This window comes from Oryctolagus cuniculus, chromosome 4 (genome assembly GCF_964237555.1).
Source record: "Oryctolagus cuniculus chromosome 4, mOryCun1.1, whole genome shotgun sequence".
NCBI classification, from domain to species: domain Eukaryota; kingdom Metazoa; phylum Chordata; class Mammalia; order Lagomorpha; family Leporidae; genus Oryctolagus; species Oryctolagus cuniculus.
The window spans coordinates 159,887,928-159,901,571 of NC_091435.1; the positions used below are offsets into that span (position 1 = coordinate 159,887,928).

The 13,644-nt window shown below is 42.9% G+C and overlaps 1 protein-coding gene across 1 annotated transcript in view; it reads left to right on the forward strand.

Moving 5' to 3' along the window:
* Positions 1-13,644, forward strand: part of NR1D2 (nuclear receptor subfamily 1 group D member 2) — a 35,639-nt gene that overhangs the window by 12,447 nt on the left and 9,548 nt on the right. The window contains exons 2-7 of the mRNA XM_051858875.2: positions 360-623; positions 1,335-1,423; positions 3,512-3,656; positions 6,590-7,215; positions 9,411-9,596; positions 11,789-11,999. Of these exons, the coding sequence (XP_051714835.1) occupies positions 360-623; positions 1,335-1,423; positions 3,512-3,656; positions 6,590-7,215; positions 9,411-9,596; positions 11,789-11,999 (1,521 nt within the window). The remainder of the gene's footprint in view (positions 1-359; positions 624-1,334; positions 1,424-3,511; positions 3,657-6,589; positions 7,216-9,410; positions 9,597-11,788; positions 12,000-13,644) is intronic.

The following is a 13,644-nucleotide window of genomic DNA, read 5'->3' on the forward strand; positions in this document are numbered from 1 at the left end:
CTCCCACGTGGGTGCAGGGGGCCAAGAACTTGGGCCATCTTCTACTGCTTTCCCAGGCCATACCAGAGAGCTGGATTGGAAGAGGAGCAGCCAGAAATGGAACTGGCACCCGTATGGGATGCCAGCACTGCAGATGGAGGCTTAGCCCATTGTGCTACAGCACCAGCCCCTGAACCTGTGTTTTAATGTCTAGGCCAAATACCTGTGCCCCTTATCACTTCTTAAATCAGGGAGTTGTATGTATCTTGAACTTTGTGGAACAGAAAGAAAAATAGGAAATGAGTTTTTTTTCTATAAACAAGCATTTAATGCCAATAGCCGATTGCTAAAGCTGTATGTGATTTCTGCTTGTTTTCTAGGAGGTGTGATTGCCTATATCAGTTCTTCCAGCTCAGCTTCTAGCCCTGCCTCCTGCCACAGTGAGGGCTCTGAGAACAGTTTCCAGTCCTCCTCTTCTGTTCCATCTTCTCCAAACAGCTCCAACTCGGATACCAATGGTAATCCCAAGCACGGAGAGCTCCCCAGTATTGAAGGTGTCCTGAAGACTGACCGGGTAGATTGCTCCATGAAGGCAAGCAAGTCGAGTGCACCAGGGATAGCAAAGAGTCACAGTGGCGTGACAAGTAAGGCATTTTGCTGTTGGGGGGTATTTTCTCAGCTTTTTGACTGGGAACCAGTATGTTTCTGGGTTTAATTTTCATGTCCTTCGTGAAGGAAGCCGTGATGGTAGAGTACAGCCCAGAGGCTGTCATGTGTGGTTACGTACTCTGCCTGGCCACGTTTCCTTTGCGGGGGCTCTGTGTACCCCATTTTCACAGTTACCGTTCTTCCAGGACAGAGTCTTTGACTGTTGGGGGAAGGGGTTTACTTTAGTGATTCTGGCTTGGCACACTTGGGATTAGGGAATGAAGCAGGGTTAGGAAAACCAAAGGCGTAGTGAGTGATGTTTGGGTTCCTGAGGGAGTGTGGAAATAACAAGGTGGGTGCAGGACTTGGTCCGGAAGGAAGGGGGCCTCCCTGCTCTGTCGGTGAGTTGAGCTGGCACAGCAGTCTGCAGAGACTTCCCTGTCTGCCTTCACTGATGGCCATCTGGGGGTGGAAGATCTCTCTCTCTCTCTCTCTCTCTCTCTCTGTCTCTTCCTCTCTCTGTGTAACTCTGCCTTTCAAATCAATGGAATAAATCTTAAAAATTTTTTTCTTATACATTATGAAGTAGATGTGTATCCTGGTAAATCTCTTGTAAGTTGAATGAAATGAAATAATTCTGTTTGGAAAGCAGATGAGCAGCGGAAGTGTTTCTTTGAGCTTCTCACTGAAGTCTGCTTGTGCCCTAGAGTTCAGTGGCATGGTCCTGCTGTGTAAAGTCTGTGGGGATGTGGCGTCAGGATTCCACTATGGAGTTCATGCCTGTGAGGGGTGCAAGGTAAGGCGCGCGTTTGTCTCTTTAATCTGCTGGTTCTGGGACGAAAGAAAGAGGTGAGGCTTGCCAGTGTCCACAGCTGTTGAGCAGGAGTGGGGAGAAGTCAGCTGCTGCCTCTAAGCGTTAAGCATTTTCAGTAGTGTGTAAACATAACTTGATTGGAAAAATATTCTCAGTTCTTTATGATTTTGATCAAAGTAAATTTGCGATCTCAGTTGAACAGACTCAGTGTGCAACACCAAGTATACCAAATGCTCAGGCATAGTTCTAGGTGGAGGGAAATGGCAAGGAAATGACCTATGGGAACTTAGATTGAACCTGCCTTTGAGTAGGTCCTGGTCCATTTGTGCTGCTATAACAGTACCACAGCCTGGGTGATTTATAAACAACACTAGATGCTGGGAAGTCCTAAGATCAAGGGCTGCATCTGGTTAGATGTGTCCTACAGGTCATACATGTATGACAAGTCATACACGTCACCGTGTCGTACATGGTGAGAGGGAGGGGGGCACGCACATACAGGCACACATGAGCAGGGGCTCGCTCACTTTAAAGACGTGGCCTTATCACCTCTTGAAGTTTCCCCCAGCTCAGCACTGGTGCACTGGGCATTAAGATTGTAACACATTGACTTGGGGACCCATTTCAGCTGCAGCAGCTCTCTCCAGTATGGTGACAGTCTGATGTGTCCAGTACAGGGAGCTGGGAATAATTCCCAGATACTTGTACAAATGTGATGTCTGAAGAAATAAAGCCAAGTGAGTAAACTAATCTTGGATATCAGTTTAGCACTTGGGAAGGCTACCTTTAATTTGTAAGTTTAACTGAATATTTCCTAGTTAGTGCTAACAGTGTTGGTTGGGTAGTGAAATGGTCTCTACCTTTCGACTTGTTTCCAGATAATCAGTTAATATCTCTCTCTCCCTCTCTCTCTCTCTCCTATAATTCTTTCTCCTGAATATCAAACATTGACATGACAGACACATGTTCTTGCTGTTTTCTTAGTGGGCAAAAACAGGCATCCAGTTTAGCAGGGTGAGGTGGGAGAACAAGGTAATGACTATATATGATCAAAGAGGAAGTATTTTCTAGGGTGGCTCCAAATGAATTGTGAGTTTAGTAGCTTTTAATGACAGGGTCACTTCACACAGACCAGACAATATTTTTAAATAGATGTACTTTTCTACTGTTTTTAATTGATAAACAGTGGGTGTTTTTCTTTACAAAAACATGAAGTAATTTTGGGGCAGACATAATTCTTTATAGCTAGAAAATGAAAACACTGAATGAGTTAAATTGTGTATCATTTACCAATACTCTTTATCTATTAAGTGCCTCTTGTAGTGTCCAAGTCAAGTATATATAAAATCTCAAAGTGTTGTACAGCTACTTAATAAAGATTCATGACAAAAGTGGTTAGTTATGAAATATGAGGAAAATGAAATTTAAAATAATTTTGGTGATTATGTTACGGAATTCTCTGTCCTCCCTGGAGCCGGTAAGCTGGAGATCTTTGAAGACCAGTCAGAACATACACTTCCATTGTTTGTGGCCGGCTGTCCGGCAGCCGTCTTTCCTTGGGTCCTGGCTGGTCTGTGGGTGTGTCTGGGGTGCTTAGCCCGCTGCCGACACGGGCCAGCAGCCTCTGCCTGTGTAAGCAGGCCTCGTTGGCGTGAGCAGCGGAGACCGAGCTCCTCGTGCAGGTCACTTGTAGTGAGGAGTTAGAGGTGTTGGACGCACCCCTTGGTCAGTATCTTCAGAACCAGGCCTTCATGTTCCAGGAGTTTTACAGTTTGAATGTGATGAGAACCGTGAGGTGTGAAGTGTGGCTGCAGGACAGTCTGTTAATAGGGCTCAGTGAGGTTCAGGGGTGCTCCCGTCAAGCAGAGTGTCTCCAAAGAAGAGATGCTGGCAGATACAAGAATCTGGTTAAATCTGGTTAAATCTGGTTAACTGTAAGAATCTGGTTAAATTCTGCATGTCAGTGTTACATTTCACTCTGTTTTAAGCCAAAGTTGTTTCTCAGGCAGTTATATACTAGATAGCTGTGGATGGTTTTACATGGACGAGTAAGTACCCCTCTGTCCTTAGGGCTTCTTTCGGAGAAGTATTCAGCAAAACATCCAGTACAAGAAGTGCCTGAAGAACGAAAACTGCTCTGTAATGAGGATGAACAGGAACAGGTGTCAGCAGTGTCGCTTCAAGAAGTGCCTGTCTGTGGGAATGTCCAGAGATGGTAGGTTCCCTTGCTCGGTGTGGACCCGCGCTGAGCCCGCTGGAGCCTGGGATGACGCTCGTTCCAGGGAACACGTTTTGCTGCCTTGGGGACATCAGATTCCTTAAAGTCGGATTTTAGCAACTTCGCAGAAATAGACCTATTTTTAAAAATATAATTTGAATACTTTGTCCTAAAAAAAGATTGCTGTTCTTGATATACAGGAATCTTTGACCCTTTGTGGATTTCTTAGCATTGCTGAGGAACTCACTCAGGTGATTTTTTTCTCTCACTGTCTTTAACCCTGAGATGATAATGTGCTTTTGGGACACAGATTCCAAACACCTGGGAAGGAGATGAAACAATAAAGAAACGTTAGGGTCTGGAGTGGCGGTTGCTCAGTTGTGGCTTGATCCAGTCATAGAGGAGTTGTAATCTGTGGGATCATTGGTGTTACCTGTGGATGACATCATCGGAAGGTTTGACTCCACTGTTGTGCTTAGAGAAATCATTTTTGGGCAGTTTCTTTCTGTTTTAAGTAACAAATGTAAAGTTTTCAGAGGGATTAGCTTAATAGGTTAATTAAGAATTGCTAGGAATGAGCTTCATGTTTAGGGAGAGGTCATTTAAGCAATCCCCTAGGTTATTATTATTATTATTTTTTAAGATTTTTAAAAATTTGAGAGAGCTACAGAGAGAAGGAGAGACAGAGATAAAGGTCTTCCATCCGATGGTTCACCTCCGCAAATGACTAGAATGGCCCGAGCTGGGTGGATCTGAAGCTAGGAACCAGGAGCTTCCTCCAGGTCTCCCACATGAGTACAGGGGCTCAAGTACTTGGGCCATCTTCCACTGCTTTCTTAGGCCATAAACAGAGAGCTGGACTGGAAGAGGAGCACCTGGGACACAAACCGGTGCCCATATGGGATGCTGGTGCCACAGATGGAAGGCTTAGCCTACTATGCAGTGCCAGCCCCACTAGGTTACTCTTAATTCCACTGCTACACTGATACAGAAATGGAATATTACAATAAGGCATTTCTTTTTTTTTATTTTTTAAATGTTATTTATTTGAAAGACAGAGACCTCCCATTGACCGGTTCATTCCCCAAATGCCTACATCAGCCAGGACTGGGTGGGGGCTGAAGCTAGGAGCTGGGAACTCAACCCGGGTCTCACAATTACTTGAACCATCTCTACTGCCTCCTCCCGGGGTGCACATTAGCAGCGGGCTGGAGCCAGCAGCCAGCACTGAGCATTAAACCCAAGCACTCTGATGTGGGAGGCAGGCATCTTAACCACTAGGCTAAATGCCCTCCATCCGGCCCCCAGCCTACCAACTTTAAAGTAGTGCTTATCCCTGATGGGAGAGGGGCTGGATAATTCTGTAACTATACTATTATATGTCTGTAATGTTTAATGAATGTTTAAAAAACTGGTGATGAGGACTTATTTTTTATATTGTCCTCTGTACTGAAGTTTGAAATATTAGTGATTTTAAAATAATTTATTATAAAGGAAAATATAAAATCAGCCAGTGGGCACAATGACTGCGCTTTGACAAGCACAGAAATCAGAAGTTGGTGGTTACCAGTGTCAGGTCCAGTTTTACACTTGTGTCAGCAATCTAGTTCCGTGTTTTGTTACAAGTGCACAGCATGGAGTTGCTCTTAGTTCCCAGGAAGAAGTCCTTAAAATAGTTACAGGCATTATTTACTTCTTTAAGATTTATTTATTTGAAAGGCAGGGTGACAGAGAGAGCGAGATATTCCATCCACTGGCTCACTTCCCAAAGGTCTGGCCAAAGCCGCGAGCCTGGAATTCCATCTGGGTTTCCCATGTGAGAGTCAGGGACTCGAGAACTATAATCATCATTGGAGCTGGATCGGAAGAGGAGCAGCCGGGACTAGAACTGGCACCCATATGGGACGCCGGTGCCGCAGGTGGAGGCTTTAGCCCTCTATGCCACAGCGTTGGCCCCAGATTTTATTTTAAGTGCCTCAAATTTTCTTTGAGTAACACTGTGCTATAAAAATAATGAATATTAAGAAAAGAAACAACAACAACAACAAAGAATATTGTCACTGTCCCAAAAAGAATAAAACTGGCAGTCTTTTGTGAAAGTAGAGGTAAAGCAGGAAACACAATAAAATTGTTTGTCTTTGATACTGATGGTGTCAGAGGCTACAGTTAGACCAGTATGGCTCTCTTCTGGGTGGGTATGTTGAATTTGTATTATCTCTCTATAAATATTGGACCAGAAGGAAGCTTAGTTCTTCTTTGCCTCAGGTATAGGATTATTGGAGACTGGACACTTTCTAAGACTAGCTTCCAAATGAATAGAGGCTGATTGATTCATTCTTATTTATTTTATTGATTTTAATTAAACTCCACCAACTTTTATTTTCCAATAACTGCATTTCTATTGATTGTGGTATTTTAAAAAAAGATTTTCTCTAAGAAGCCAGAAAAGAAGACAGCAGGTAATTTAATGGAGTCTTGAGAGTAAAGTTACAAAAACCAGTTGACACCAAGGTCAGATGTTCAGGGAATGATTGTCCCTACGAGGTTCCATTAATGTTGAAGACGCGGGTAGCCGAGTCTTGAATGCCGGCTTGAGAAGAGAGCCTTGTTCATACAGTGCGAGGTGGTGGTGCTGGTCTGCTTCAGACTGGGCTTTTCTTAGTTAATTAGTAATTCTTTCACAGCTTTTGCCCATAGAGTGTCTAGCAGACCTCCTTTGTTTTGTTGTGGGAGAAAAATGGAAAACGTTTTCTCCTTTGCTGTCTTCCTTTGATGTATCACTTCCAGCAAGTTTAGAAAAATTGGGCCAGAGATGTACTGGCATCCTTTACTTGCACAGAGGCCACAGCTGCCGGAGACAATTTTGTGTTACTCTTTGTACAACAGGTCTTACCCAGACCACAGATGTTAACTGTGTTTTTCTTTACTAGCTGTTAGGTTTGGCCGTATTCCTAAGCGTGAGAAACAGAGGATGCTGATTGAAATGCAAAGTGCGATGAAGACCATGATGAACAGCCAGTTCAGTGGTCAGTTGCAGAATGACACATTAGTGGAACACCGTGAACAGACGGCCTTACCAGTCCAGGAACAGCTGCGACCCAAACCCCAGCTGGAGCAAGAAAACCTGAAAAACTCTCCTCCTCCCCCTTCTGATTTTGCGAAGGAAGAAGTGATTGGCATGGTGACCAGAGCCCACAAGGATACCTTTATGTATAATCAGGAGCAGCGAGAAAACTCAGCTGAGGGCATGCAGCCCCAGAGAGAACAGATTCCCAAGAACATGGAGCAGTATAATTTAAATCACGACCATTGTGGCAATGGGCTTAGCAGTCATTTTCCCTGTAGTGAGAGCCAGCAGCATCTCAATGGACAGTACAAAGGGAGGAATATCATGCATTACCCAAACGGGCATGCCATTTGTATTGCAAATGGACATTGTATGAACTTCTCCAATGCTTATACTCAAAGAGTATGTGATAGAGTTCCAATAGATGGATTTTCTCAGAATGAGAACAAGAATAGTTACCTGTGCAACACTGGAGGGAGGATGCATCTGGTATAGTGAAATCAATTTTTTGCTCACCTTGTATCAAGGAAAGCTTTGAAGGTTTTCTTTTATTTGGGGGATATACCAACTTTGGTGGGGGGAGGGGCAGTCAGAAAACCTGAGAGATTTATAGAAATAATTTTGTACAGTGTTTTAGGTCAAGTAATTTTAATGAATATCCTTATTGAGTGACCTATTCACACTAAGTAGGTATAATCACGTGGTTTGATTGCTACTGTGTTGGGGATTAGGATTTTATGTATTATATGTGATCCATGTAGAATTGGTCCTTTAATTCTTGGAAATCCCTTTGAAAATGTAAGCTTTCTGATGGACTAATACCTTACTAGCTTTGGGATTTTCTCAGAGGACTGACTCTCAGCTTACCGTAGTCAGAAAATCTTTGAGGTCTGTGCAAGGGGGCTGTTTTTTTTTTTTTTTTCTTTAAAAAAAATCTTTGTAATGCAAAAGTCTTTGGATACAGAACATAGATACTTTATTGTTTCAGGATTTAGGGACATTTTAATTTAATAGGCTAGCGTCTGAATTTTCTCAAACTTCATCCTATGAGATAAGTTAATGTTACTCATTCAAGTTGTTTTTCATCAAACACAACATTCTGCATGAAAGCACAAAGCTCACATTGAGCCAGAGTCTCATCAAAAGCAGCAGTACTGCATCATTCCCAGTTCAAACATGAGGTCCTTTGATAGTGCTTGATGTTTTCTACCACCAGGTAATCAAAGTCTCCTTCCTTCATCTTCAAAATAGTTGACTCTGCGCCAGTCTTCATGTTCAGTTTTTCTGTCCCTTGAACCAAAAGGTGACCTTATATTTTGTTAGGCTTGGTGGCTTCCTTAAGGAAGGAAAAACCTGTAAGCATTTAGGTTCTGGTTTTATGATATGCTCCATGGTTTTAGAATCATCCCGTTCCTGTCCCTTGTAATAATGGATCTGGTGAGCGTTTGAAGGCTGGCTTTCCTAGTGGAGTACGCGGTGCACGTTCCTCGCTCTTCATGGGTTTCTTCTGACTTGTTTGATTTCCTCCTTCCCCTCCTTTTATCTGCACCTTCTATCTGCAGTGGTGTCCTGATTGAGCAAGTGGAGGTCAGTGGTCACACTGTTGTTTATGAACTAAAGTGTCAGTGACCTTTTTAAAAAAGTGACATGCTTCACTATCTTTTCCTCTGGGAAATTACAGCACTGTAGTTCTGCCCATTTAGAGATAAGTGGGTTTTTGAAATCTTCACTAAACAGAGGTCTGGGTTCTAGGCCTGTGACTTGCAGCTGTTTTTGGCTAAGTCGCTGAATCACCCAGGCTCTCATTCCCTCATCTAAGAAATGGGAATTATAATGTGCCATGACCAGCAGGTTGAGAATCAAACAAGTGCGAGTGAATTTGTTTTGAAAACCTTACGAGGCACCTGTGCCAGCATAAGGTGGCAGCAGTGTTACAAAATAAAGTCTTAACCTGTGCTGCAGACTTTTGAAGCAGTTTGTGATTGATAACTTTTTTTTTTTTTAAAAGATTTTATTTATTTGAGAGGTAGAGTTGCAGACACAGAGAGGGAAAGACAGAGAGAAATGTCTTCCATCTGCTGGGTCACTCCTCAAATGGCCACAATGGCTGGAGCTGCGCTGATCCGAGGCCAGGAGCCAGGAGCCGGGAGCTTCTCCCGGGTCTCACACTGAAGTGCAGGAGCCCAAGTGCTTGGGCCATCTCTGCTGCTTTCCCAGGCCATAGCAGAGAGCTGGATGGGAAGAGGAGCAGCCAGGACTAGAACCAGCACCTCTATGGGATGCTGGCGCCACAAGGGGAGGATTAACCTACTGCCCATAGTGCCGTCCCCTTGTTAATATTTTTGCTTAGGTTACTTTTATAATAACTTGTTTAAATTAAATTGCTGTGAGGCTTGCTTTTTACTTTTAAATGCAAAGATAATATATTTTTTTAAGCATCTGCTCACCTTTTGTTGGTAGAATTGGTTCGTTTATTTTTCTTTTGTAAGTTGACAGTTTATAATTGCATACATTTATTGCTGTGAGGCTTTCTCTAGTAAGGTGAACCGCAAATGGAGAGAGTGGTAATATTAATAGATTGTACTCAAGATTGGGAGTTACTTATTTTAATGATTGAGACGCTGCTTTTGGAGTTTCGTTACCATGTCTCACAATTTAAGAGTTTTTCTGTTTGCGTATACCAGGTTTGTCCAATGAGTAAGTCTCCGTATGTGGATCCACATAAATCAGGGCATGAAATCTGGGAAGAATTTTCAATGAGCTTCACGCCAGCAGTGAAGGAAGTGGTGGAATTTGCAAAGCGCATTCCTGGGTTCCGAGATCTCTCTCAGCATGACCAGGTCAACCTTCTGAAGGCTGGAACTTTTGAGGTAGGTTTTGTTTATCCTGAATGTTGCTGCAGACCATACATACATATTTTCTTTGTTTTTTTGAGGAAGTACAGGTTCAGCATCCCTAATTTGAAAATCCAAAATCCAAAGTGCTCCACAGTCTGAAACTTTTAGAGGGCCAACTTGATGCTACAGGTAGACAATTCCGTACCTAGCTTCATGTGATGGGTCATGATGACAACACAGGCACACTGAGAATATGGTATAAAATTATCTTCAGGCTTTGTATAGAAGATGCGTATGAAAGAGAGAAATGAATTTCATGTTTAGGATTGCTTTTCATTACCCAAGATAATTCCATTATGTATATGCAAATATTCCAGAACCTGAAACACTTGTCCCAAGTATTTCAGGTAAGTGATACTCATCCTATATTCATAAAGTCTGAAACTACCAACAAAAGAATAACCATGTCAGGATGTTGGGCAGGAACCGGGTCAATCCTGAGTTACTTAAGACTTGGAACACAGGGCTATGTGTCCCCAGCATGTGAACTCCCAAGTTCTAGTGTTGTGTTCAGGTGTGGACTTCATTGGACCCCTACTGACAGGCTTGCCTGGTGCTTCCTGTATTCAGTACAGAGGAAGAAGTGCAAATGCACGGTGGGTTCTGTCTTTTTAGGAGATTGTAGAGTATTTCGGGGCTACATCGGCTGTCTCGTGTGCGCCCTCAGATCCTCTCAGCCTCACCTTGCTGCAGGACCCGTGGCTGCTTTTTCTACTCCAGCTGCAGCAGGACGCAGTCAGATGGGGCTTTGGCGCCTTTCACTTCCTGTCTGCCCTGGGCTGCTTTGTTGCTGCTGAATGTGAGAAGCCTTGAAAGTGCTTGGAGCTCACTTCATTGTGACTCCAGTATTTCGGGTGGTGTGAGGGATGCTGATGTCCGGTGGGCCAAATCCTTGAACCTTTGCTCAGCGGGGAAGGGAAATCAAGGTGTATGTGTCTTCACCGCACTTCCCTGGGTGGTGCTACAAGATGGAACTGTGATGAAGCTGCTTTTGATGTCAGCGGGGCCAGCTTCGTAATGCACCCCCAGTACTTGCTCTCCTTCCCCGTTGGGTTTCCTCTCTCCCTGCTCCTGTTGCCATATGTGCCAGTGCGTAGCTCATGGGTGCTTTTGTCTCAGGCTCTGTTTTCTGGAGAACCTGGACTAGGGCAGAGCAGCAGTCATAGTTGCCAATGCAGTAGCTGTGGAGTAATCCCAAGCGAGGCTTTCACTGTAAGGATGGCATTGGCTTGAGATTTGAATCCAGAAGGGCTGTCAGCGGTAAGGTTCAATTCATTTTGCAGGGTAGGTAAGTATGTTCTAGACAGGTGAGGAGACTTCTTGGATTACTGGTAAGTTTATAACACATTCAGGACTGGAACAAGCTCTGCACCCTAGACTTGTATTGTTTCTACCTTGTGATCTTGTATCCTAAGGTTAGCACCTTTTTCATAGACGGCTCATTCTCTCGGGCTGTCTTGGGTAAAACAAATTGTTGCTTGGGAGCATTGCAAAAGGAAGTGTTCCTTTGGGTGTCAGAGAAATGTGTGACATGAGTCTGTGTTCTATTCAGTGTAATGCAAGGAGTGCTGTGGCCTAAGTAATGTAGTTGTTAACGGATTGGTTTTGGTTTCCATCATAACTCGGTGTTTAGGATACTTTTATTGTGAGTAGTGTTTTTTGTGTATAGTCTCTTTGGGTTATGGTTTCCTAAGTAGTCTAATTAGAATTCGCCTGCAGTTTGTCTTGGCTGCATTTGGTGTTTTGATATTTCCAAGTTTTTCTGCATTGAAATGTTGTTTTTTGTACTTCAGGCATAGAGACATGTGATATATACTTGGTATCCTGGAGTTTCTTTATTGCTTCTAACTAGGGCCCTGTTTCAAGCTTCTTGACATTGTTTGCTTCAATTTTATATTTACATTTCAGAATCTTTATTGACAGAGTTTCAGGGTATCACAGCACTCAAGTATTTTGCCACTCGTAGCTGGAATTTATTTTGATACCACTGGAGTATTTAATGCTTTGGAAGAGAATTTGCCTTAAGAAAGTGGTTCTCGGTAAAAAATAAACAGCTTTTCTTTTATGGCTTTTGTATGTGGAATGTTTCTTAACTGACTTGAATATGAGTTATTTTCTAGTATTACTGTAGTTCTCTAAATATAAACGTCTCTTTTTTTTTCCAGGTTTTAATGGTACGATTTGCGTCACTATTTGATGCAAAGGAGCGTACTGTCACCTTTTTAAGTGGAAAGAAATACAGTGTGGATGATTTACACTCAATGGGAGCAGGGGATCTGCTGAACTCCATGTTTGAATTTAGTGAGAAGCTAAATGCCCTGCAACTTAGCGATGAAGAGATGAGTTTGTTTACAGCAGTTGTCCTTGTGTCTGCAGGTAAGCAAGCCGGCTCAACACAGTGCTACACCTAGAGTGTAGTGACCAGCTAGGGAGAAGGTGGCAGCTAACAAGGCCCCAGCAGGTTATATGTGGGAAGAAGGCCTTCAGGAAGATGCTAAACTATGTGAACCTGTTATTTTTGCATAGTTTTTTTTTTTTTTTTTTTTTTTTTTTTTTTTTTTTGGATCATGTCAATACAAGTCAAAATGCTCTGGTAATAAAATAATGGTTTGATCTGGGCCTTGCATTTATCACCTTAGTCTTTAGCTTTTGTTCATAATTTTTTACAAGTCTATTTGTCTGTTTCATGTATTTATTTTTTGGAACATAGTGTATCTCCAGGTAGGTCATTCTAAAATGAATCCAAATAGAATGTGAATTACTTGAAAATGTGAAAAGTATCCAGAGGTAGTAGTATGGTTTGTTGCAAAGATATGTGAATCGTGAGCTGTGTCTTTAGCCCTGCTATGCCATTGAGTTTTCTGTGTGACTTGGGTGAGTAATTTTATCCTTTTGGGTTTCTGTTTCCTTATCTTGCCGAAGGAAGGGTTGTACCCTATGCCTAGCGGGGTGTCTGGGATGGAAGAAATACTCAGTGTAGCATTTAGTGGCTGTTTACGTGAGTCTGTAGTGTTTCCCAATATCCCTCCCGCCTTGCATTTATGTTGCAGTTATTTTTGACCAAAGTATTTCAGTTCAGACAGTAGCCATTAAGGCACAGGTGGTTAATTCCAAAGCAAAGCTCCGACTTTCCTAAAGGTAGCTAAGTAAGTGCCAGCAATTTGGGGGTCACTTCATTTTATATTTCTTGGGAATTTTACAATTTTTGAGATGACTTTTGTTTCCCATGTGCTTCCTTCTGTTGTGTAGCAGACCCTGTGCCAGGCGCTGAGGAGGTTGTGTTAGTTCTATTTAAGTTAATAAAGTTCTTTATGTAATGTAAAGGGCCAGTACCTCAGTGAGATAAATGCAGATTTATGCTAGGTGGAAGCATAAATTGGCCACCTTTTTAACCAGCTCTTCCTGGATAACTAAAAATGTATTTATGACATGGAAAAGTATGAAAGGAATATATGTCTATCAGGGATACTTACTGTCTTAGTAACCTTGCAATGCTAATTGCATTTTAACTACCGTTTGCAGAGGCTCTTGATAAGTGATTAGTATTACTTTGACTTGGTATATCAGATTAAGAAATCTGTTGTGAAATCAAAGATAATCAATACTTGTTACATTCCTTATCTCATGAATATGCCTTATGTGCTAGGTGCTTGGGGTGGCGGGGGGAGACAGAGAGCATTGAGGCACAAGACAGACAGAGCTGAAACAATGCTTTGTGGCATTAAACCATGTAGTTGTGACTGAGGTAAGTAGGAGTCACAGAAGGGAAGGTGGAGTCATTGGAGAAGGCCTTATGGGGAAGATGGAAGTGGGGCTGGCGTTTGAAGGTTGGATTTGTTAGATTTCCCTGGGAAGAAAATATGGAAAGGCATGAGAGAATCAAGGTAGGACAAGAGAAACGGAAGGTGGCTAGAACCTGGAGTGTGCTTCAGGGAGGAAGTGACAGGCGTGAGGGTTAGGGGCCCTCCGTGCTGGGGACTCTGAGGACTTGTACCTGAACTACGGGCCACTGGGAAGTCAT